The sequence below is a fragment of the Triticum urartu genome, chromosome 3 (genome assembly GCF_003073215.2).
Source record: "Triticum urartu cultivar G1812 chromosome 3, Tu2.1, whole genome shotgun sequence".
In the NCBI taxonomy this organism is placed as follows: domain Eukaryota; kingdom Viridiplantae; phylum Streptophyta; class Magnoliopsida; order Poales; family Poaceae; genus Triticum; species Triticum urartu.
The window spans coordinates 567,662,949-567,688,595 of NC_053024.1; the positions used below are offsets into that span (position 1 = coordinate 567,662,949).

General features: G+C 46.1%; 3 protein-coding genes across 3 annotated transcripts; all 3 read left to right on the top strand.

Moving 5' to 3' along the window:
- The first annotated feature begins 6,779 nt into the window (after nucleotides 1-6,779).
- On the top strand, nucleotides 6,780-10,830 carry LOC125545038 (protein RICE SALT SENSITIVE 3-like). Its single transcript, XM_048708885.1, has 7 exons — nucleotides 6,780-7,243; nucleotides 7,415-7,465; nucleotides 7,576-7,704; nucleotides 8,814-8,919; nucleotides 9,290-9,331; nucleotides 9,439-9,495; nucleotides 9,647-10,830. The coding sequence occupies exons 1-7, from the start codon at nucleotides 7,089-7,091 to the stop codon at nucleotides 10,454-10,456; spliced, it is 1,350 nt and encodes a 449-aa protein (XP_048564842.1). The 5' UTR covers nucleotides 6,780-7,088; the 3' UTR covers nucleotides 10,457-10,830.
- Nucleotides 10,831-13,465: 2,635 nt separating this feature from the next.
- LOC125545039 (protein CHLOROPLAST ENHANCING STRESS TOLERANCE, chloroplastic) lies at nucleotides 13,466-19,830 on the top strand. The gene is made up of 6 exons (XM_048708886.1): nucleotides 13,466-13,904; nucleotides 14,001-14,045; nucleotides 14,291-14,404; nucleotides 18,856-18,942; nucleotides 19,230-19,403; nucleotides 19,541-19,830. Exons 1-6 carry the CDS (start codon nucleotides 13,521-13,523, stop codon nucleotides 19,628-19,630), a joined length of 894 nt encoding a protein of 297 aa, XP_048564843.1. The 5' UTR covers nucleotides 13,466-13,520; the 3' UTR covers nucleotides 19,631-19,830.
- Nucleotides 19,831-23,513: 3,683 nt separating this feature from the next.
- On the top strand, nucleotides 23,514-24,420 carry LOC125548723. The gene has a single exon (XM_048712272.1). The coding sequence runs from the start codon at nucleotides 23,570-23,572 to the stop codon at nucleotides 24,278-24,280; it is 711 nt and encodes a 236-aa protein (XP_048568229.1). The 5' UTR covers nucleotides 23,514-23,569; the 3' UTR covers nucleotides 24,281-24,420.
- The last annotated feature ends 1,227 nt before the right edge of the window (nucleotides 24,421-25,647 follow it).

A 25,647-nucleotide genomic window follows, 5' to 3' on the forward strand; every position in this document is an offset into this window, starting at 1 on the left:
TTAATGTGGCTGCTACGGGCTTCTAGCAAGAACAGTTCTTACCTGCGCATCAAAACTACAACGATTTTTCATCAAGTGTGTTGTTTTAACCTTCAACAAGGACCGGGCGTAGTCAAACTCGATTCAACTAAAGTTGGAGAAAAACACACCCACTAGCCACTTGTGTGCGAAGCACGGCAGTAGAACCAGTCTCATGAACGCGGTCATGTAATGTCGGTCTGGACCGTTTCATCCAACAATACCGCCGAATCAAAGTATGACATGCTGGTAAGCAGTATGACTATTATCGTCCACAACTCTTTGTGTTCTACTCGTGCATATAACATCTACGCATAGACCTGGCTCGGATGCCACTGTTAGGGAATGCATTATTTCAAAAAAATTACCTACGATCACGCAAGATCTATCTAGGAGATGCATAGCAACGAGAGGGGAGAGTGTGTCTACGTACCCTTGTCGACAGAAAGCGGAAGCATTTAGTAACACGGTTGATGTAGTCGAACGTCTTCGTGATCCAACCGATCAAGTACCAAACTCACGGCACCTCCGCGATCTGCACACATTCAGCTCGGTGACGTCCCCCGAACTCTTGATCCAGTTGAGGCCAAGGGAGAGTTCCGTCAGCATGACGGCATGGTGATGGTGATGATGAAGTTACCGACGCAGGGCTTCGCCTAAGCACTACGACGATATGAACGAGGTGTCAAACTGTGGAGGGGGGGCACCGCACACGGCTAAAAGATCAACTTGTGTGTCTATGGGGTGCCCCCCTCCCATGTATATAAAGGGGGGAGGAGGAGGAGGCTGGCCAAGGGTGGCGCGCCCAAGGAGGGGGGGAGTCCTACTCCAAGTAGGATTCGCCCCCCCCATTTCCTACTTCCACAAGGAGAAGGGGGGAAGGAGTAGGAGAAGAAAAGGAAAGGGGGCCCGTCCCCCTAGCCCTAGTCCAATTCGGTTTGGGCTAGGGGGGCGCCACTCCTTGGCCTGCCTCCTCCCTTCCGGGGGGGGAGGGGGGTTCGGTAACCCATGGTACTCTGAAACTCATCCGAAACGACCCGAACCATTCCGGTGTCCGAATGTAACCTTCCAATATATGAATCTTTATGTCTTGACCATTTAGAGACTCCTCGTCCTGTCCGTGATCTCATCCGGGACTCCGAACAACCTTCGGTCATCAAATCACATAAAATCATAATACAAATCATCATCGAACGTTAAGCGTGCGGACCCTACGGGTTCGAGAACTATGTAGACATGACCGAGACACATCTCCGGTCAATAACCAATAGCGGAACCTGGATGCTCATATAGGTTCCTACATATTCTACGAAGATCTTTATCAGTCAAACCGCATAACAACATACGTTGTTCCCTTTGTCATCGGTATGTTACTTGCTCGAGATTCGTCCGTCGGTATCAACATACCTAGTTCAATCTCGTTACTGTCAAGTCTCTTTACTCGTTCTGTAATGCATCATCCCGCAACTAACTCATTAGTCACATTGCTTGCAAGGCTTATAGTGATGTGCATTACCGAGAGGGCCTAGAGATACCTCTCCGACAATCGGAGTGACAAATCCTAATCTCGATCTATGCCAACTCAACAAACACCATCGGAGACACCTGTAGAGCATCTTTATAATCACCCAGTTACATTGTGATGTTAGATAGCACACTAAGTGTTCCTCTGGTATTCGGGAGTTGCATAATCTCATAGTCATAGGAACATGTATAAGTCATGAAGAAAGCAATAGCAATAAACTAAACGATCATAGTGCTACGCTAACGAATGGGTCTTGTCCATCACATCATTCTCTAATGATGTGATCCCGTTCATCAAATGACAACACATGTCTATGTCTAGGAAACTTAACCATCTTTGATTAACGAGCTAGTCAAGTAGAGGCATACTAGGGACACTCTGTTTGTCTATGTATTCACACATGTACTAAGTTTCCGGTTAATACAATTCTAGCATGAATAATAAACATTTATCATGATATAAGGAAATATAAATAACAACTTTATTATTGCCTCTAGGGCATATTTCCATCAAAACAGACCTGGTAGTAAGCAACCTTAGTGAGGTTGTCAATAGAATGATATTGGATGTTAGGAACAAGCCAATTAGGACTATGTTAGAGGGCATAAGAACAAAGCTGATGATTAAGTTTCAGAAGATCAGAGAGAAGACAGAGTCATGCAGATGGGAGATCACACCTACTTATTCAGAGATTTTAGAAGAGGGGAAGAAGTGGGCAAAGTATTGTGAAGCATACATGGCAGGTCCAGGCATATGGCAAGTCACAAGTAGCTCTGAAAACACATATTGTGTTAATTTGAACAACCAGACCTATGACTGTAGGAGGTGGGACATGACAGTTATGCCCTACAGTCATGCCATTGCTGTAATGCAGAAAGTGAAAATATATCCTGAAGATTATGTGAATGAAACCCATGTATTGTGAAATATATAAGCACATAATATTCCCTATGCCAGGTCCTGACCATTGGCCTCATACACCTGGTGATGATATTTATCCACCTATTTTTAGAGAAAAGAAAGGTAAAAACCAAACTGCCAGGAGGAAAGGCATGTGTGAGGTGCCAGCTAAAAAGGATACTTCTAGGATTGGTACAGTGACATGCAGCAACTGCACGAAGCAAGGGCACAGGTTCAACAATTGTGGTGACCCATTGAAACCTAAATTCCAGATGAGGATCAACAAGCATCAGGCAACTCCTTCAGTTCCATTCATTGCATTGTTACATTCATTTCATTTGTAGGAAAATAGAGCTAACTAATCTTCTTGTGTAGGAAAATAGAGCTAATTACTCTGAGGCTGGTTCTTCAATGGCTCCAACTGCACAATGGCCACCAATGGTACCTGCTGCCTCTGGACCTGCACCAACAGCTCCTCCAACAACAAATTAGTCAACACAGACAACTTGTAGGTCAAGGAAGAGGGTTGCTTCCACATCAGTAGCAGCACCGGGTACAACATCAGCGAAAGCATCAACCTCCAAGAAGAGGAGCACCAACATTGATGCTACAACAACAACACCACCACCTCTCAAGAAGAGCAGGTCCAACACCTCTTCAGCAACACCAGTACCACCTCCCAAGAAGAAGAGCACAACCATTTCTTCAGCAGCAAATAACACCAGGTCATCAAGGTCTTCTCCAGCAAAGAATACCAGGTCAGCTTCTGCCAATAGAGCTGGCAATGGATCTTTCATTGCTCCTAGACAATCGGCTAGAAGTGATGTGCAGGGTGGGTCAAAGAGGGTCAGGGAGCCATCTGGGAGGTTGAATGATTACTTTTATGCAAGTGGTTGAATGTGAACTCCTCTATTATCCTAGGTTATGTATGCAAGTGAACTGTTGGATTTGGTTTGTAATAACACTGCTTCACTAAGTACTTGCTTCTGTTGGATTTGATTTGGTTTGTAATATGTATTGTTTGTGGATTCAACACTAGGTTGTCTGCAACTTCAATTTATCCTCATCTTCACAACATTTTGTACTTGATGGTGCTGATTTAGAGAAATTGAGATATACATAGTCACTGACCAAATGCATACATTGATTCAGAAACATCCAAATGTTACATAGACAGAAAGATAGTCATTGAGAGTACCATACATTCATCAAAATCTCACAAATAGTACCACAACTCTCTCTCAGATAGACTTACAGATAGAAAGATAGATAGGTAGATACAAAGAATCATCAGTCATAACGCTCGAAGAAACAAGCCCACTTGGCCCTAGTAGCTGGATGGGGAGCCATGACTGCCCTCATCCTTGCCCAGCTAATGATCTGCATGAACGTCCTTCCCCTGCCACCAGTGAAAACCAGCTCAAGTTCTTGATCATTGCATTTCTCCAGTGCCTTGTCGGAGAGTCGGCGGTTGAACTCATGTTGCTGCTCATCCTGGGCCGCCTCAAGTGCCCTGTGCCTGCGCCTCCTCCTCCTCCTCCCCCTCCTCTTCTGTGCTGCTGCATCCCTAACCTCCACAGCCTCCCCCTCCTCCTCTATGACATCTCCCATGTCAGGATCCATCTCTAGGGTTTCTTTTTGGGTGGCGGCTGGTGGAGTGACTAGGAAAGGGTGGGGGTGGGGAGGGGGTTATATTGACAGATGGGGTTGGGTTTTAGTAGGACTAGGATTGCATTTGATCAAAGACTAGTGGGCCACTAAGCCCAATTAACCACACAAATAATATATGTAGGCTAACACATAACATAGAAGATCAATTAGAACACTTAATAGCATAGAAGATCCATTTCCACTACTTAGTAGCATAGGAGATCCATTATAACACTTAATAGCATAGGAGATCCATTACAACTTACTTAAGAACATAGGAAAAAAGGTTCTTACATAAGAAACTAAAGTTCAAATGCATGGCCAAACACTAGGTTAACTTCACATTCCCCCAAAATGTACACCCATATAATCACTTCAGACTGTTAGGCCACATCCTTATATATAGGCCTTGGATGTACTTACTTCACCAACATATCACAGCAACTTCATGACTCAAGGATGGCCTTGATTTGCTCTAACTTCTCCTTGCTGCCATACCCATCTTTCAGCAGCTCATCAACAACTTTCTCAAGCTTTGCCTTCTTCTTAAGAACATCTCTGTCAACTTCAACATCCTTCATAGACTTCCTGGTGTTCTTGATGATATCAACTTGACTCTGAAATGCACCTCTGCTCATTTGCAAGTTTAAGCTTTTCCATCTGCACCTCCAACCTAGCTTTCTCCTCTACCTCCTCCTCCTCCTTCTTCTTCTTCTCAAGTTCTTCCTGCTCCACTTGTTTCTGGTTCACCTTCCCCACCCTACCATCCTGCCAATCAAACATCTTGGATACATCATCAACAAGCTTGGTGTACTCAATGCAAAGCTTGTCATTTTCAATCTTAAGCTTGGCCAACTCCCTTTCATGTTCACTCTTAACCTTGGCCAACTCCTTCTCAAACTTCTCCTTGTCAAGTACCCTTCCTAGGTTCTGCTCATGGAACATTTCCCATAGCTTGCACAAACATCTCTGAAGAACAGGAGGCCAAGGCCCATCAACCCACTCTACAACACCACAATTCACACCATTTTCCTGCATTTGTAAATGTGATAAGTTAGTACAAGTGGACTAGTACCTTATTTCAATGCCATGATTAACTTGATATTTTCTAACAATGAATAACATAAATGAGATATGATAAGTTATTACAATGCCATGATTAAGTTTCCAAAGTAACAAAAATACATAAGTGACTGTCATATCAAACAAACTGTTGCATCATATCAAACATACGTGAACATCCATAGCAGAAAACTTAATTGGCATCTAACCTGGACTGGGCAGCCATAGAAATGCCTTCTTGTTACAATGCCTTCAAATGCAACACGCTTAATAGGCCTCATTCGGTGCAGAATGCACTTGAGTTGAGCAAGCTCAAGTTGGCCACAGAAAAGGGGCTCGACAATGGTGTCTGGTTCCTCCTGCAACCAAAATAACCAAAAGAACACTGGTTTCAATCTGCACTCAATACCACAATCAACTTGCACTGTTCATTAACCCTGAACACTCAAAAATTCCCAAATCAGCATGAACCCTAACACTGTACAAGCATGTACCCTAGGTTAGCTCAATCCTACAATCAAACCCCACCCTAACTAATCAAGAACAATATCACAGAGACAACAACAACAACAACAACAACAACAACAACAACAACACTACACTCAGTAAGATCCATGGCTGTAGCCTAGGCCTATCAGCACCTAACCCTAACTCTAACCCTAGGTGGCAAAGAAAAACTTACCATAAGTCCCATGTCCATGCTGACGACCTCACACTCCTTCTCGGAGCCCGTTTCCTCGTTTTTCCAGGAAGGCATGGTGGCAAGGAGGTCGACAGCGACCGACCTCGAAGACGGCGAGCGGCGGCGAGCTCGTATTGGAGTAGGGGAGTGAGCGAGCAGGGTGCGCCCGACCGACGGAGGAGTATTTACCCTGGTTCCGATCGGACCGGTCGGGCTAACGGCCGTCAACGGCTGCGCCGTGAGCGCGCGTGGCCAGGTGGCCTGACTGGTGGGGCCAACACGTCAGAAAAACGGTTAAAATGCTAGTCTCTGGTGTTTTGTGTTTTTTAAAACAGTCGACCGCTCGTTTGATAGTTTTCTGAGAAAAATTAAAAGTGGTAGTTTTTTGGAACCCTAACCTGTAAACTAGTAGTTCTATACTATTTACTCCTTGTTTCAAGACATGTTAAAAAATGTTAAAGAGTTTCATAGAATTTCTCCGAGTTAGCACTTTCCCTGCTTCTTCAATTAAAAAGAGCTACGTAGCACTTTCCCTGCCTTCTTCAATTGAAAAAAAAGCTAGCATTTCCCTACAATTTTTTGCAATACATTTCTAATAACAATTGAAACAAAAGAAGTGCAAATTCCAAATTTCGCGATGATGCCGGGGAAGAAACAAAGCTTCCTCGGTCGTCCAAGTTTGCCAAACCGAGGTCCATGCCTCCATGGAACGGTAGTACGGGGGAGAGGGGAAAATAAAGCCGGGCATAGAAGGGCATGGGGGACCCGGCAGAGCCGCTTTTACTTTTGGCTGCCATCTTCTGGGCCGCCAACGCAGGGAAGGAAGAAAACATAGGGTGCCGTGTGCGACCGCAGCGGCTGGCCTGGCCTTGCCTGGCTACCCCCTCAGCCTCAGAGCAGAGCGCCTTTCGGTTTACCCTCGCCCCCTGCCCAAGTTAAAAACAGCAATTAGAGAGAGACAGGCCAAGGACTGCGAGACAGACCCAGCCCCTCTCTGCGTGTGTGAGAGAGACAGAGAGAGGTAGAGGAGTAGCACGCTGGGCGAAGCTACCAGCCCGCCCGCCCGCAGTCCCTCTCTCTCTCCCACGGGGAGAAAAAACCCAAGAAGCGATCAAAAAGAGCCTCGGCCGGGTAGCTTGCTAGAAGGCGCGCCCTACCACCCCCTAGCCTAGCCCCCCGAGCTCCGAGCTCCACCACAAGGGTTTTTACGACGCCCGCCTTACGGGTAAGGGAGGGGGAGGAGGGGGGAAAATGGTGGGCTCGGGCGCGGCAGGAGGGGGAGGCGGAGGGGATCATGCGCGGAGCAAAGAGGCCGCGGGGATGATGGCGCTGCACGAGGCGCTCCGCAACGTCTGCCTCAACTCGGACTGGACTTACTCCGTCTTCTGGACCATCCGCCCTCGCCCGTATGTGCCTCCCCTCTCCCCCCACGACCACCTCCCTCGCTCGCCGCTCCTGCTTGTTATTATTGTTAGCCTCCCCGCCGCCGTCAGTCCATCATGCAGCGCAGCGGCTGGCCATTGATTTGATTGATTGACGCCTAATCCTGTGTGTTGATTGATTCCTCCTGCTGCCAGGCGGTGCCGCGGCGGCAACGGGTGCAAGGTCGGCGACGACAACGGCAGCCTGTGAGTGCACTCTCTTCTTACTGCTGTTAGACTTGTTGATTGGTACAGCATATGTGTGAGGACCGATCGGGCCGGCGTTGATGTTGTGGTGCGCGCGCGTGTGTATGCAGGATGCTGATGTGGGAGGACGGGTTCTGCCGGCCGCGGATGGCGGAGTGCCTGGAGGAGATGGAGGGCGAGGACCCGGTGCGCAAGGCCTTCAGCAAGATGTCCATCCAGCTCTACAACTACGGAGAAGGGTGGGTACTGGGTAGGTGCAGTCGTGTGCAGTTTTCCCCCACGGTCCGGCCCGGTCGTCGCTCGCAGCCTCTACCCACACCTAGCAGTCCCCTCCCCTAGCCACCATTCATATCCATACCACCACCTCCAATTAAGCCCCGCGTGTTTTCGTGCAAGTTCCCGTCACGTCCCCTGTTCTCCGATTAGGACCCGCTCGAGGCTGTGCGCCATTGATGCCCCACAGTTCCTCCGCCAGCGACGACGCGCGCAAGTCCAACCCCCAGCCCGAGCGAGGAGGGTGGTGAGAGACAAAGAAGGGCAGGAGGAGGAAAGGGGGAGGAGGGGATGGGATGGGTGCGTGCGCTTTCATCTTTTCACTTTGTTCTGTATCTACCCCGCCCAGGGCCAGCTTTTGGGGCTTGTTAATTCGCGCGGCACTGACACGGCGGTACCATCACGCCTAATTAATCTCTGGGCTCTGGGTTTGTGGTTGGGTTTGGTCTGACCGCGCGTGGGAGGAGACTGTGATTATGCCGGGACGGGAGCGGGAGGGTGGGTAAAACGGGCGCGTAGGATTGAATAACGGGTGTTCCCCATTCAAGTCAGTCAGTCGTGCGTGTCTTTTGGGCGAGGCGAGGACCAAGGACGGGCGCCGTCACGTGCGGCACGTGAGCTGGAGTGGGGCGGTGCCTCGTTCCGCATAAACAAACCCCCGCGCGTCAGTGGGTTAATTGCGAGGTTCATCTCCGATTAACAACGCCCTCACGCTACACGCACACGCAAACCCTACACAACACAGTAGTGTGAGTTTGGGACTTGTGGAAGTTGCTACTAGTAGTAAAAACATAGGTTTCAAAAGCATGACAGAACTTTGATTCTCTCCTCAGCCATTGAAATGTTTCACTAATTAAGCAGTGTGAATTTGTGCTCTTTTTCACTGATTCAATGAAGTAGTTAAAATGCTTGTAGAGAATGATAGACTGGGGAGAGGAGAGAGTTCTCCGGGGGTTGTGTTTGTGTGTGTGTGTGCGCGCGTTATTGGTGGTCTCTCTCACTTTTGTTCTACTGAGCTTTTGAGCATGATTTGCCAAGTCGGTTTTGATTTGATTTGGACGCCGTTGGGTTGCAGGCTGATGGGAAAGGTGGCGTCTGATAAGTGTCACAAATGGGTCTTCAAGGAACCTTCTGAATGCGAGCCCAACATCGCCAACTACTGGCAGAGCTCTTTTGATGCCGTATGTACCATCATCAACCCTGCCCCCACCCCACCCCCTTCCCTTCTTTCTCTTTCTTTCCGCAGTCCCTCCCCGCTTTGGGGGAGACCCCTGCTTAGCAGTACACCACATTACTGCTCACGCAGTGGTAGGTTTCCTTCAAGTTTTTACTCACTCCATGGAGAAAAAAATATAAAGAGATCGATGGAGAGACATCTCAAGCTTTGAATCAAATCAAATCTGCTCCACCAAAGAACAAAAATCTGCTCCCAAAAAGAAGAGAAGAATTGGATGCTAGGCTATCAGCAAGAACAAACGCCGCGATCGCAGTCACGGCAAGCCTTTATTCCACTGCACTTACTCAAATCCCTCTCGGCTTTTCCTTTTGCAGCTTCCTACGGAATGGACTGACCAGTTCGCCTCAGGCATCCAGGCAATGCCCCACCCTCGTCTCCACCGTTCATCTTTAATTCACTTCCTCTTCTTAGCTGTGTAAGATTAATTAGTTTTCATAAACTTACTATTACGTTTGATTTGCAGACCATCGCCGTGATTCAAGCCGGCCATGGCCTGCTGCAGCTGGGCTCCTGCAAGATCGTAAGTGCAGCACACCCTCGCAAATTTCAAACCTTTTGCCCTTTACTACATGCATCATTTTGTCGTTTTGGCCGTCAAGCAAGCACGCCGACGTTGACGTGCCAGCCAACGCTCACTAAGCGATTGTGTGCCACTGTGCGCGCGCATGCAGATACCGGAGGACCTGCACTTCGTGCTGCGGATGCGACACATGTTCGAGTCACTGGGCTACCAGTCGGGCTTCTTCCTGTCGCAGCTCTTCTCCTCCTCCCGGGGCGCCTCCTCCGCGCCCTCCTTCCCGCTCAAGCAGCCGCCGCCGGCGCGCCCGCCCCCGCAGCTCTTCAACTGGCCGGGCCAGCCGCAGCTCCCCCACGCCGCCGCGTCGCCCCTCTTCCCGCCGGGGCCGGCCGCGTTCCACCCGTCCGCGCGCTCGTCCATGCCGCATTACCCGGGCGGCAAGGACGAGAGCCACATGTACCACCTCGCGCCGTCGCAGCATGGCAAGCCGCCGCACATGGACGAACACCAGCACCAGCACCAGCAGCAGATGGGGCCCGGGGAGGCGCCCGACGGCGACCTCAAGTGGCCCAACGGGCTGTCATTCTTCACCGCGCTCACCGGGCGCTCAGATGACTCGAAGCTTTTGTACGGCGGCCCCGGCGGAGGAGGAGGCGGCGCAGACGACGGGAAGCCAGCGCAGGACGCGCAGACAGGGCACGGCGGCGCGGAGAACGTGGAGGAGTACCTGAGCCTGGAGAGCCACTCGAACAAGGCGAGGAGGATGGAGAGCACCCAGAGCGCCAAGTTCAAGAGGAGCTTCACGTTGCCGGCGAGGATGAGCTCGTCCAACTCGCCGTCCCCGTCGGTGTCAGCCTCGACGGGGCCGGCGCCGTCGCAGCAGCAGCAGCAGCAAGGGATGGAGTACCGAGCGCAGCACGAGGGCAGCGTCTACTCAGACCTCATGGAGACGTTCTTGGAGTAGCAACGCATGCATGCGTCGACGGGCGATCGATCATCCTTACGACGACAAGCGTACGGACTCTATGTTTTCTTGTTCCCACTTTTTGTTTTGTTCCAACCAAGCTGTGTTCAAGCTCTTTTAGCGCCAGGTTTTGGAGTCTGCTTCGGCTTAATTAGATCATGTAAACTTTCTTTTTTCACATTCTAGCTTCGTACGTGTCTCGATCGATCTAGTCGTGGTAGCTAGCTAGCTCGTAGTGCAAGAACTGATGCATGCATGCATGCAGAGATGGGCATGAGTTTGCTTCCATGATGGATGGCAAGCTATATGGTGCAATGATGGTGATGTACAATGATATGCAACACCCAATAATACGCTCTTTTTTCCTTCCGAAAGCCCGCTTGCTGCACTGTTGCCTACTTATGGCGCGCGCAGGCCGCCTTTTGTTGGAATTAGACTGTTTTCTGGTCGTGCCTGCTAGTGTACATATTGCATGCACAGTAGGAGTACAACAATCTCATTCACCAGGTAGTCCTCTGAAACTCAACCGTGCTGGATTATTTCAGTTCTTTTGCGTGATGCATGGCATTCCATCCTTGCTTTGCTTGCTTGCTGAAATGTCGTTCCTGCATTTGTGCTGCACGTCGTGATACGTACGCTGCTACTGCCAGTGCGTGCCGACGATGTACTTGTACGATTACACGCTTGGCATCGGGGACCAGGGCGACGTACGACGTGCTACCTTCATGAGACGTCGAGTTCCACGAAATGATTAGGAAGAGGTTGGAGTTCGCAAGGAACTGGACAGGTAGTTTCTGAAAGGACAGGAGAAAGGGAGGAAAGGAGCTGGGACGCATGCTCTGCACGCGCCACGCGACACGGCCTCACAGAGTGAGAGTGGGAGTGAGAGTGCAAGCTATAGTACTTGATAGCCTCGTCTGCGTATGTTTGGCAGGCATCGCCTGCGAGCAGTTTTCCGGTTTCACGAAGGGAAGAAGCAAAAAAATGAGCGCCAGATGTACACGAACCTCCCCCGCGTGTGCAGGTCCAAAACCAACTTGTAAATTTCTTTGGCGAATAGAATTAGCTCTGTCGCGGACTGAGCATAGTTCAGATGGTTTGATTCCCTTGTGTGGTAGACTTATGCCACTAGATTTAAGTCCTAGATTTTGTACCCGTGCTCGTATTTTTATGGATTTATTTCACTCTTTCCGGCAATGTTCGTTTTAGAAAGGACACATTTTCATTGATTATGAGGAGTCTATGATGACTTTTTTCGCCAATCTCAAGATGTTGTGCCAGTATCTTAGAGGTACTCATAGGAGTAAAGTGTGTGTGTGCAATCATATGAGTGACTGTATGAGAGCATATGCGATTGTACCGTTTAAAACATATTAGCTTTGTCCGTATTTAATTTTCAACCATTTGGTTTTCATATTGCCCCATAACACTAGGATGGTCTTCTTCCACCTTGATTTGCTGCTGAGCGGCATCCCGATAAGAATCTCCTTTAAAGATTGTTGGGATTATTACCCACTGGGTACTTAGAGTTATTAAAAAAATATACCAAAAGATCATTAATTGTAGAAAATAGATGAAGAGACGATATTTATTAACGAGGTTTACCATCATATCTACATCCCTAAGCCATGCTTACATGAACTTCTCAAATAAAGAAGCATGCACAGGTCAATGACAAATCCGCCGAGGCCATCAGAGGCATCTCGACCATTGCGTCACGATAGGTCCATAGACCCCTGCTATGGACACGTAGACCGTCACTTTCTTGATCTCTGGGTAGCTATCAACTTCGTCTATTCTCACGTGGTTCCTTTATATAACCGTATCAGATTACTCAAACAGTCATACCTATGTGTACTCCAAGTCTAACAGTATCCCTATACACATATTCAACTCATTTTTTTACAAGTGTTACCTCGCCAAGCTTGTTGTCAACCTCAAGAGCTCTCCTTCATCCTTCTCCATTCGCTTCACTACCGCTGACTTCTCCATGTCCTTGTTCCTTGATGTTTTTGAAATTATCGAAGACCAAAACAACACCAGTTTTGAATAGTCGTATGAGCATCTCTTGTCACAACAGACGAGAACCTAATATCGCAAGGCAAGATATCGAACCACTGCTTCATCACTATATTATCCACAAAAAGGACGAAGAGCACAAAGGAGTGAAGACAACCACAAATTGGCGTCACCGCCACATATGCGGCTGTCAAGTTAGGCTAAAGTGTCTGATGGAAATTTACCGTACTGATACAGGAGATCAATACACCAAGCATCAGCTATGTCAGGCATGACAAGCATGCCGTCATGACATGTGTAATGTGAGGTCTAATTTCAAAGCTCTCGTCAAGGGGAACAAAATGGTGCAAATGGTTTTGTAATTTGGATGCATGGTTCACAAGGTATTTTTGTTTAAAGAAATGGATCTCACAAAAAATACAACCCTTTCCTTACGTCTCAAACTAGTGAAGAACCCATCAAAACTTTTGTGATGGCAATAAGTGATACACATGCACCATGCCAGTTATCACCACAAGAGAAATTTGGACGTAAGCCTTTAACGTTTTTTAGGAGTAGTACTCCTTTAATAACTTGTTTCTAAAGCACATGACACATGTGGTAAGCAATCTAAACAATTCAAAAATAAATAAATAAAACTTGTTTTTAAGAGGGGCCCTTTGATGACTATATTTATTTGCACATTTAATAACTAGTGAATATATTTATTTTTGAGAAGAAATAACTTTTTTGAGGGGATTGAGAAGAAATAACTAGTTTTCTTTTAAGCTAAGAAGAAATAACTAGTTTTCTTTTAAGCTAAGAAGAAATAACTAGTGATTTTATTGCCAAGTTGCTCGGACCGAGACCCGAATGCCATTTTAGGCCCAGACAGCCCAGATCTTCTTATTCAGAACTACATTAAGCCGGCCCGCTAACTACAGTCCTGCTGCTCGGGGCCCGCCAGAAAATCAACACCGCGCGTCATGTCCCAAACCGTGCGGCCGCGAGGCGAGATGCCCCGACCCGAAAGAGATAAGCCGCCACCGCCGCTGGCCGGAGCCAAATGGCGCTGCTATCGCCACCCTCCGCCCCGCCCCTGCTCACGCCAGCTCGCCACCGCCTCGCCTCTCCCCATCTCCTCGCCATCCCGGCGTCACCGAGCTCTCTCCTCTCCCTCCCCCACCACCACCACAGCCTCCTCCTCCCCTGCGCTGCCAACGCCTGGCCGTCCCGTCGGCACCGTCGCCGCGGCGGCATAGCCGCGTCGCTCGGGCAGGAAGAACCTGGAGTCTCCGACGCCCCCATCACCTCCGAAGGGGAGTTCGGAGAGGGCGACTCCGAGCTGCCGATCAACTTCGATGCAGAGGCAGGCGCGGTCGCGGTTTCCGCCGAGCCGCCGGCGGACGCCAGCCTCGAGGACTTGGAGAACATACGCGAGATCAAAAGGGTCCGTCCGGCGTGTCTAGCCTCTTCTTTTTCTCCTGGGTTGCATTATCGGGATGAGTTCTTATTTACTTGGTATGTTGGTTGGATGTGATGTTAGGTGCTGGAGCTTCTTCAGAAGAACAGGGACATGACCTTCGGCGAGGTATGCATTTTTCTCCGTTTCTTAATTTTCTGTGGATACTGGTAGTGGAATTAAATGCGTCGATTGTTTCCTCTCAGTAGAAAAGCTACATTTTGTTTCAAGGGGTGTCCACTAGGCTTGGAGTTTGCATGCTGTTTTTGAGATCGCAGCTCTCGTTGGTCGTTGCTGAACCTTGGGAGTTTGCACGTTCGTATTTACCGACGAGAACTTAAGAGTATTATGTTTTGTTTGATGTTGCATCGCAGGTTAAGTTGACTATCATGATTGAGGACCCTAGAGATGTAGAAAGGAAGAGATTGCTAGGCATAGAGGATCCTGACGAACTTACCAGGGATGATTTAGCTGATGCTTTGGTTGAGGTAAATTACTCTTCCCTGGGATGTGCACCTCGCAGAAGTGTAAAATTTAACATTATTTTTTTCTTCTTTTTTGAATTTTTGCTCGCTGACCAACATTTCGTCCATCTGTAATGACCCGACAGATATTCATATATTTTGTTGTCTAGCTATGCTACATTTAAAATGCCACCTAAAAATGTTATGCTACCTCAACACTGCTATTGATTTAATATTCAAATGATAGTGCACAACTGTAGGCCTAGGCATGCCCTTTCCAGTTGTAACATAAGAAATTGTGTTCCCTAGTAAATATCTTATGTTTATTCCACTCTCTACCTGCTATGATACTATGATTAGTTATTTGCAACCAAATGCCCTGTCTCTTTGACCATATTTACAATTTGATACTTATCCCCTTATTAATTCTTATTTGGGAATTACTAACTTTCAAAAGTTGATAATTCATGTCTAATTTATATTGTGCATGGATCCACAAGTAAGCTGCTTGATAAATACTGGCATATGGTTTCTGTTCTCACCCTTAAAATTCAGACATGGCAATATAACATCTTTCTGGACGTTGAACAGCTTGTTATAATAGTTCTTTATGATGGGTCTCAACAAGAGGCCTCATTAGTAAAAGTTCTAATCTAACAGTGTCGGCATGCATAATTAACACTGTTAATGTTGCGAACCTTGATTCGCAACAGGATAACTACCGTTCTGAAGATACCCGATGACAAGGCTAGGGGGATTGGCTAGACATAGGTTGAGATGAGAGAATAACTTGACTGTTCTTTGTCTCCATACATAGATACATGAAACCCTTTTATAGTGAATGTCTTGGACCTTACCTCTTTCAATATGATTATTCTTATTTGACCTTTCCTTGTACAATTGAACTCTTTCCTAATCCTATTTTTTTGCTAAATAACTCCTCTTTTCTGTTTACTTTCTGCCGCATGTCCTTGACAAACACATGACCATCTCCTTCTGCGATATGATCACCCTGATCTTCTTGCTGATCAGCCGCAACCAAATTGCCACTGCCTTGATGCAACACACTAATGTAAACAACACTACACCCGTCCCAGACAAGTGGCTTGTCCTCAAGGTTGCGGCTACTGGCACGTTCTTGCTATTGTTCTGTACTTCTTGGATTGCCTGTATGAACCTGGGTGATGCCCACTGTTGAAACGTTGGTGGTTTCATCAGGTGCGTCAAGTAAAAGCATATCTGCAAATTAGAGTTTTGCGTGAATTGCCTTGCTGGTAGTGCCTTCTGCTGTACCATAGCTACTGCTTTTATCACTTCCATCCTGCTGCGCACATCGAAGTAAACTCATGGCACTTAAAAGATTGAGGTATGCTAGGCAAATAAATTGAGCAAGAAATCCGCACGACTGGTCTTGTATTGCAGTTTAACACATAACCTTTTCTTACAGCTCCTGTATATAGTCTTGTGTTCATATAGAAGTTGAATTCTCCCTCCTATGTTTGGACTCCTTGTATGCAACTTAACCTTTCCAATTCAGTCTCCCCGATGCAGACGGGTTGCAAGTAAACAAGCCAAACAACAACAGGGAAATAGCACAATCCGGTTAACTTTTTGTTGATGGCCTTTTGTTTTTCCAATCAGACTTGAGAACCGACTCAACTTCTCTACTTTCATCTGTGCACCGTGAGCCAAACTCTTTGTGGCCCAATCCATCTCCTTGCTCCCATGCAAATCCATGCTGAAGTACACCTGCTGATATGCCACTGGCTGGTCTATGCTCACAATCTTATGCATTGGTATCAGCACGATCAGATTCATGGGGAAAATTGTCCTGCTCTATACCAACTGTTTGTTTGACTGTTCTCAGCTGCGTGACCACCGCTGCCCCCAGTTTCATGCATGCACTGAAACCTGCGCAGGCAGTTTCATCTTTATTCTGGACATGGACCATGGTTTTCGAGTCGCGTGACTAGTCGTCGACTAGTTGATGAGTCACAAAAAAATGTTGACTCAACTTAGTGTTGACTCATGACTCGAGTCGCGACTAGTTGCAACTGCAGGCTCGACTTTTTCCGAGTCGCTACCCCAGAACGACTCATTGACTCGAAAACCATGACATGGACTTGATGGATCCTAGTTGTGCCACATGGAACTTCATCTCCTAACTCATTTGAACATGTTATCCTTCTCCAAGACATGCGTGTGGACCATGACTTTGGGACAATGACATGCGTGCAAGTTGCAACACATGCACATCTGGTTGAATGTTCTCCTGCTGCTGGGGGGGACTGAATATCATGGCCATCATGGGTCAAATAGTCTGCTTTACCTCTGTGCTCATCGCTGCAGCTTGCTCTTTAAGTGACACAGCGTGCTCTTTAAGTGATGGCACTTACAACTCCTCCAGTACCGATGGCAGGGGAGGCGTCTGCACAACAGCTGCTTCTTGTTGAGCGGTTGCTGCTACTGCTTGTGGTGTTGCCCCTGCCAACTTTGTTACACCTAATGTGCTCAACGACACAGAGTAACTTGATACCAAGTTGACAGCAGCCATGACAAATGTTGTAACCTTGTAGAGTAAGCTCGTGTTGCGTCGTGCTATAAACCATATTTGACGAAGGCCATGATTGGCGACTTTCCTTGATCAATGGTTTGTACTCTTCCATAAGGAGCAGAGACAGGAGCAGAGACTCGATGAAGCACAGTTATCATGATAGGGTAGGGAATATGATGAATCATGACACTGTGTATCCTTTGTGACATTTTCTTGGCAGCAAAATCAAAACCCATGGTAGATGGCTCTGATATCAAATGCCGCGAACCTTGATTCACAACGGATAACTGCCGTGCTGAAGATAGCCAGCTGGCATGACTACGAGGGATTGGGTTAGACATGGGTTGAGATGAGAGAATAACTCGAGTCTCCCAAACATATATACATGACATCCTTATATAATGGATGCCTAGGACCTTGATATCTCTTAATACAATTAGACTTATTAGACCTTTCCTTATACAATTAACATCGTCCAAATCCTATACTTACATAAAGGACTCTCCTCCTTTCTGTTTACTTGCTACCACAAAACCTTGGCAAACACATGACCATCTGCTGCTGCAATACAACCACGCTGATTTTCTAGCTGACCCGACGGCGGCAACCCAATTGCCACTGCCTTGATGTAATGTACTAACATCCACAACCGATAACCAGCTACCTTCATAACGCATTTTTTTTCTTTCAAAAGGAGGATTTCCCCCGGCCTCTGCATCACATGGTGCACACAGCCATTTTATTAGTCAAAGATCCGAGTACCGAACAAAGTCTCAAATAATCCTGGAACAACGCTTAAAAAAAGCTACCACAACCGGCAAAAATAGGGTAAGATGACTAAACACCTATCCTATTGTTGGACCGCCATCCAATTTGGTTGTAAGTATCCCATGCGACCGTCTCCCAGTGGTTGCACCTAATATCCATAAGCTCCCTGTGGTCTGCATGGCTAAGTAACGACCACGTACAGATCCAAGCAGACACCCTGAATTTGACCTGCAAAAAATTTGTGACTGTTTGTCTGTTATAATGGCGACATCATTTCGACAGTTCCATATGACCCAAAGTAATTCACACACTCCTACTCGAATATGTGCACCTATCTTAGGCTCTACCCCATTTAACCATGTCCCAAATAGGCTAGATAGAGTGCTGGGATGAGAAACATTAAAGGATGCATGGACGGTATGGCATAATAACTTGGCTAGTGGGCATTTGAGAAAAAGATGTTCTATTGATTCATCATGGTCACAAAAACAACACCATTTACTTCCCTCCCAACTACGCTTTGCCAGGTTATCCTTCGTCAAAAGTACCCCTTATGCACGAACCACATAAAGACCTTTATTTTTAACGGCACCTTGACTTTCCAGATATGAAGTGACCTTGGGATAGGACCGGTGTTTATCAAGTCTGTATACATGGACTTAACCGAGAATACACCTGTCATGGATAACCTCCAATGCAAGGTGTCTGGCGCATCAGAGAAGTTAATCTCCATCAACCTGCGCACGAGATGCAACCATCTATCCCATTCCCATCGACCCCCCACCAGCACTCGCCTGAACTGAATATTGAGCGGAACGGAACTTAGCACTGTACTAACGAATACTTCTTTCCGTTGTTTAATGTTATACAGAGAGGGATACTGTAAGCCTAGTGGCGTGTCTCCCAGCCAAGTGTCTTCCCAAAATCTAGTACTATTTCCATTCCCAACTATGAAGTTACTCCTGTTAAAGGAAGCTGCCTTTGTCCTCATTAGCCTCTTCCAAAATGGAGAATCAGTCGGCTTTGCCGTGACTTGTGCCAAAGTTGAATATGAATATGAATTGCATTTTAATGCCATCTAAGATGAAGGATAACGTTTATATTACCCTGCAAATAGATCAGACACTGATATGCCTTGCCTGCTTATATATAGGTTAATGAAGGACGAATTCCAGAGAATCGTGACACTCTTAGGTTGCTTGCCAAGGAGATGGCAGAATGGCCCGATGTTGATGTAAAGGTAATACTGATAATACAATTTCTACTTCCTAGCAATGGTTACCACAATTTTTTTCCTGTGATTACCATGGCTGTAGTTTTTGTGTATTAAAATCCTCGTTGATTTGACCGATAGCACTTGTTTTATTCAGTTTATGTAGTTATGTAGTTTGGTCGGCTTTCACTGTTTTCTGAGTATTACGGGGCCAGTTCCACAGTTATGCTTTTTACTTATTTTGCATGTATTTCTGTACAAAATCTGAACAGAACCGTGTTTTAACCTGACTTTCATTTTAATTATCTGTGCAGATAGAAAGTCAAAAGGGCAAGGGCTTCTTTGGCAGATCTGTCTATGCAAAGGCCACAGATACTGGCATTGATCCTGTGGCAGCTGCTAAAAGACTTAACATCGACTGGGATTCTGCTGCTGATATAGATGAAGGAGAGGATGAGGATGAAGAAGATGAAGTTCCTTCAGCAGTGGTAAGATGTTGTCTTCAACATATTCCATAAATTTGTTGTGGATGTAAAACAGTTGAACACATTTCATTTAATTGTGTATGGCTTGATTTTGCTTTATCATCACTTTCAGCCATATATAATTTTATTCTTCTCTGCAGGGATATGGTGCTCTGTATCTGTTGACAGCTTTTCCTGTCATTATTGGAATATCAGTTGTGCTGATCCTTTTCTACAACTCTCTACAGTAGCATCTGCTCACCTTTGTTTCTGGAGAAGATGCCGCCTTTTTCTTGTAAAGCCGAGTTACAACGCTGCTGAATGAGCACCCCTTTCTTAGTCTCATATAGTAAAATAGTTTCTGCAATGGTATGACAACATTGTAAAGCCCTGAGGTTGTACACTACACGAAAAAGGAAAAGGTCTTGAAGTATTGGCTTTTTCTAGGAAACTGAAAGATGATTATTCTGCGGTTTTCTTTACGTTCCAGTCTCTGTGCCATATCTCCCTGTGAAGCCACAAGGGCTGCAAGCCACCCATTGCTCAACATTTCTGTGGGTTTGTATGGCGGCTCTCTCGCTTACCTGTTTCTTATGCTTACTTCTGGTCTACTATTGGTTTCTGGCGTCCATGAGACCGTAATGTAAGTACGTTAAACTGCTACGGTATGCTGTACATGTAGATATGCTCTCCTTTAAATAAATGTATATGTTGTGATTTTCTATGGTGAAAAGGCTGCACCGGCAAAGCTTTTCTTGAAGAGCGTATTTGAATCCTGGAAACTTTCTTCTCGCAGAAATACACCAATTTTTGTCAATTTTGATAACAAGTATTTTTGGACGGAAGGAGTAGATGATTTCTACTCACTTTACCGGAGCAGTTAACAGTATCTACTGACATTTTTAAGATCGACAATTGTATTTTCCAAATGTTCGTATCTTGGGAATAGATCCGAACGGAACTCCCGCGATTTTCTCCCTTGCTAAATAGATCAGTAACTGCCTTTTTTCCGCTCCAAACAAACCCTCCGCTGTTAGTCCCGCGATTTTCTCCCTTTTAGCATCATTACCGAATGAATCCCGCGTCGTTCGTTTTGATCAGGCGCTCGATCTGATCCGACGGAAAGAGACGGAGGCTGAGCTGCCGTTTCTCTGTAAGGCGTGGAGAAAAGTTGAAGCACGAGGGATTCGAGCACGTGACCTGCTGCTTGAGTGATCCAGGAGACAACCACTTGAGCTAGTTTAATCTGGGGATTAGTAAATCGATAGTAGGTAACTTTTTTAATGTGAGTAGGGAAAAACAAATGATAATGGCCAATCCATCGAACGTTTGGCCCGACAACCAAGCAACTTAGCCTTATTGATTGATGTCTGATAATACACTTTGAACTCAGAAAAATGACATAAACTTTTGACCCGGATGCAAAAAATTGTTAAAAACTCTTAACCCACATGCGGCATGCCCATGTCCAGATCGGGATTTATTTTTCATGTGTTGATAAAAGAAAAAGTAATCATCTAAAGTGGGACTTGAATCCACAGTCCCTGCGATGTAGCAGCAGTGTACCAACCAACTAACCTTTCATATGAGCCAAAAAAGCATTTTTCTTCTTGTGTCTTTTTGATTTCTCAAGTTGTCTTGTAGTATTCCATATACCAACGGGTTGTATATTTTGCCCATGTAGCCGCCTTGTAAATATCATGGCACTTCACATGAGAGATTTTTTGGGTTGAAACATACCCCGATAACTTTTGTGCAAATGGCATGGTAATTTGTGCACCGGGACCCGATAACTTACGTATAAATATCATGGTAACTTCCACCGGGGTGAAAAAATAATTGAAACATCTCCTCGGTAATTTATGTGTAAACAACACAGTAATTTTTGCATGGCAACCCTGATAACTTAGGCACAAACACCACTGCAACTTTGACCTAAAAAAGTTGTAAAAAATGTACCCCGATAACTTTTGTATAAACATCATGGTAATAACGCATCATATACATGATAATTTAGATACAAACACCATGATAACTTGGACCCCGAGGAATTTTTTTGAAAAATATAACCTCGATAATGTTTGCGTGAATATCATGGTAATAGAAGCACTGCATACCTGATACTTAGGTGAACTGCGCGGGGGAGGGGGGGAGGATTTGTCGAAAAACATATTCCCGATACTTTGTGTGCAAATAACACGGTATTATACACACAATAAAGTTGATAACTCACTACAAACCCCATGGTAACTTTTGACCCCGGGATAAAAGTTTGTTGAAAACATACCCTGATATGTTGTGTGTAAATAACATGGTAATATACATATAACAGGGCTGATAACTTAGTTAATCCAGATGTGGTAACATTTTGACCAGCGAAAAATGTTGTTAAAAAATACCTCCTAATAACTCATGTGTAAACAACATGATAATACATGCACATGAGAGCTGATAACTCATATAAAAATATCCCGGTAATTTTTTGACTTAGGGAATGAAAATTGTTGAAAAACATACCCCGATAACTTTTGTGCGACATGATAATATACACAATGAAGCTTATAACTCACTGCAAACATTATAATCACTTTTTGACCCTGGGATAAAAGTTTGTTGAAAATATACCCCGGAAACTTTTGTGTAAATGACACGATAACTTATGGGGATAATTAGATTTATGCCCCTAGTTGTGTCTCACTCATCTGTTTTACCCCTAATTCCCAAAAGTCACTGGTTCTGTCCAAGTCACTTTGCTCCTATTATGCTTTTGCTCTTTGACCGTTTGACCATCAGTTTGAAAACTTCATAACTAATTCATACTAAATCATAAAAATGCAAATAAGATACCAAAATATTCAGAAAAACATCACCTATATGACAGTGTCATTTGCATTCATGAAAAAAGTGCTGGAAAGTGCCCATCCGAGTTTTAGCTCTTATGCTAGCACCATGAATAGTAAAATCTAAAAAAATTCAATTTTTTTTTAAAAATTGGTGGCAAAGAATGACAAATGTTTTAAGTGCCTGCCAAGTTTCATCAAGGAATAACATTCGTGGGTGCCGCGGCAAAAAAAAATCATCACTCCAAAATAGATTATTTTTTTGCCACGACTTCCACGAATGCCGTTCCCTAATGAAACTTGGCAAGCACTTAGAACATTTGTTGTTCTTCGTCACCATATTTTTTTCTGAATTTTTTTGAATTTTTTTAGAGTTCACTATTCATGATGGTATCAAAAGAGCTAATACTCGGATGTGCACTTTCCAACACTTTTTTCATGAATGCAAATGACACTAACATATAGGTCATGTTTTTCGGAACATTTTGGTATCTTATTTGCATTTTTCTGATTCAATATGAATTAGCTATGAAGTTTTCAAACTGACAGTCAAACGGTCAAAGGGCAAAAGCATAAGAGGAGCAAAGTGACTTGGACAGAACCGGTGACTTTTGGAATTAGGGGTAAAACAGACGAGTGGGACACAACTAGGGGTATAAATCTAATTATCCCTAACTTATGTATGACACACATGATAACTTACGTAGCCCAGATGTGGTAACTTCTGGTCCAAACAAAAAGTCATCAGAATATATTAACATGGGATCTAGTTTTGAAGATCTCGTCGAGACGATTTTTTTTGTGAAGACGGTTTTTCAATCGTAGCAACGGTTTGAGCTACAAAACATCTTAAAGTTTTAAAAAAGAAAGAATCTAAGATGACATCAGCCTTTTGTTTTTAGTGCATATATTCATGTAATTAGATGGAGGAGTGCGCGTGAAAAGAAAATTAGTCATTCTAATATATATATATATATATATATATATATATATATATATATATATAATTAGAGTAAAGTAAGGGTCGTTCTTGCCTATTGCTAAAATCCGAACGGTTGGTAGTTATAAAAGTCTTTTTAAGATTCAATATTTAGGTGGGTAACAATAATGCCGCTTAGTAGCAAGCACGTAGGATGTTTTGAAATACTAGCTCATGCGCATAACTCTGTCGTCCAAGACAACAGCTGACCACAGTTTGGCAGAGAAACAACAGCAGATCTGAAGTGGTGGCACTGGCAGGTCAACAGGCCCAACAGCACAGCATGACATGAAGACAACAACGCAAGATCCCGACGTGCCCTCCACCATTCCCCGAAGTCAATTTGCTTAGTTTTGCGCTCATGAAGAAGCATGCAGCTCCTGCAAGAGTTCACCTCAGGTGCCATGGGTTCTTTCCAAAAAGACGCTCCATTCCAGGCCTCTCATGCGTCCTTCAAGAGAGGAGCTCGTGTGGCAGACGATGACGACGATGATGATGAGAAGATTCCCGCGGACGATCTCGGCGCGGCCAGGGCCGCGCCATTCGGCCGGCGATCCCGCGCGGGCTCGTCGGTCACCGACATGTCGAGCAACGCGTCCATCAACTACGGGAAGTCGGCGCGGCAGGACAGGTTCGGCAGCGAGAGCTTCTGGTGCGGCGCCTTCTGCATGCACCTGCCCGGCCTGTCCAGGCGGCGGCCGATCATGCAGCAGCAGCAGTCCATGAGCCTGAGCGAGCCGGACGCCCCGGCGAGCACGGCCGGACCTGACGAGCCTACCCGGAGCGGCGCGGTGTCCAAGGCGGCTTCCATGGAGAGGTTCGGCCACAGCTCGTCGTCCTCCGGCATGGTGTTCGGCGGCCGCGTGGACGCGGAGGAGGACGACCAGGAGGTGTCGGCCTACTTCGACCTGCCGCTGGAGCTGCTCCGGAGCAGCAGCGTCGACATGGAGTCGCCCGTCACGGCGGCGTTCGTCTTCGACAGCAGCCGGGGCCGGGGCAAGAGCATGCTGCCGGACCTCGACTTTAGTTTCCCGGCGCCGCCTGCTTTCTCGAGTCCCTCTCCGTCGTCGCGACGGGCCTGATCGAGGAGAATCCCGGGCCATACAACTTTGAATTGAGCCGAGTTACTCTTGAGTTTGTGCATTTCAGACACGTTGATCGTATCCATGTATTGCGTGTTGGATTCTTGTTCTTCTGTAATCTGTATATTGCGATTCATATTTGATATGTGGGGAAATTGGATTATGTACCCAATGTTAGCAAAACTAGCTAAATGCCCGCGTACTGATGTGGATTTAAGGCAAAAATACCACACCTCTCCCTCCCTCCCCCTCATCCACCACGCATTCATAGGGTATGCACAAGCTTAGCAATTATAGTACTATCAATTAGACATACATTATCCTTAATTTCCATCATTGGTAACATGCAAATGACCGACAACAATGCCTCTCGAAAACAGGCTTTCGTCGCGCTTTATATATAAAGCAACAACACCCAAGTTACACAGTGAAACAATACAATGCAGTGAGATAGCCCTCTGACACGGCAGATCTCAAAATAACTGGCCAGCGATAACCACACACAACTATGTTGCCAAACAACTAAGCACACAATGACCAGATTACAATGCTACGACACGACCTAGAACACCTAGCCTCCACGACAACGCTCTCAAGAGAGGAACGCAAGCACCGCCACCGCCGAGCCCAAAAGAGCAACGGTTTTCACCTGGAGACACGCCATGGAGAGGAGAACCATGCCGATGTCTTGAAGAGATAACAAGACATGCATATGTCGCTGTGTCAGCACCAAAGCACGTAGCTTTCGCTCAGCAGCTCACCCGTGGCACCAGGAGGCACCTAGACCAGTCGCGTCAAGAACCGGCCTCCAGATCCGGGTCTGGGCGGCACCGCCACCGCCAAAGACATATTGCATGCCCCGACCACTCACTGCTACACCCCTTGTCGTCCAGACGACCAAGGAGCGTAGCCACCACTGTCGCCATGGAGCCTGCTGGAAAGCCCCATGCGGAACGCCATCCGGGGGCGTCGCCCTGGCATCCATGTCCCGAGTAACTGCCAACCGTCGACATCACCACGCACAACCATGGTAGGATGAACGGAAGGTACCTCCTTTCACTCCTAGCCCGACATCAGCCACCTGGCCTGGGTGAGTGCCTCCACGGTAGGGGGCATCCACGCCTTCGCCACCCGACAATCCTCGTGGACCGTGGGGAACACGGCTGATGAGTGATATTTTTACACTCATTTCACCTTTGTTTATACCAAGATGTTTCATTTAAAAGAGATATTCGCTTCGATATTGCCACTAAGGACTAATGAATGCAAATGATTCCACAAATCCTTTCTTTGATGTGTTTCTGTAGGAAACAGGCTAAAAAGGAAAGAAATCATGTGCGGAAATGGAAGGGAAGAAGAATTGTAAG

Bases quoted from the DNA above. Each gene is read 5' to 3' on its own strand.
- LOC125545039 (XM_048708886.1), top strand. From the start codon at position 13,521: ATGGCGCTGCTATCGCCACCCTCCGCCCCGCCCCTGCTCACGCCAGCT. The intron at 14,046-14,290 runs GTATGCATTTTT...GTTGCATCGCAG, and splicing joins GGGACATGACCTTCGGCGAG to GTTAAGTTGACTATCATGAT. The intron at 18,943-19,229 runs GTAATACTGATA...TTATCTGTGCAG, and splicing joins GGCCCGATGTTGATGTAAAG to ATAGAAAGTCAAAAGGGCAA.
- LOC125545038 (XM_048708885.1), top strand. From the start codon at position 7,089: ATGGTGGGCTCGGGCGCGGCAGGAGGGGGAGGCGGAGGGGATCATGCG. The intron at 7,466-7,575 runs GTGAGTGCACTC...GTGTGTATGCAG, and splicing joins GGCGACGACAACGGCAGCCT to GATGCTGATGTGGGAGGACG. The intron at 9,496-9,646 runs GTAAGTGCAGCA...GCGCGCATGCAG, and splicing joins AGCTGGGCTCCTGCAAGATC to ATACCGGAGGACCTGCACTT.
- LOC125548723 (XM_048712272.1), top strand. From the start codon at position 23,570: ATGCAGCTCCTGCAAGAGTTCACCTCAGGTGCCATGGGTTCTTTCCAA.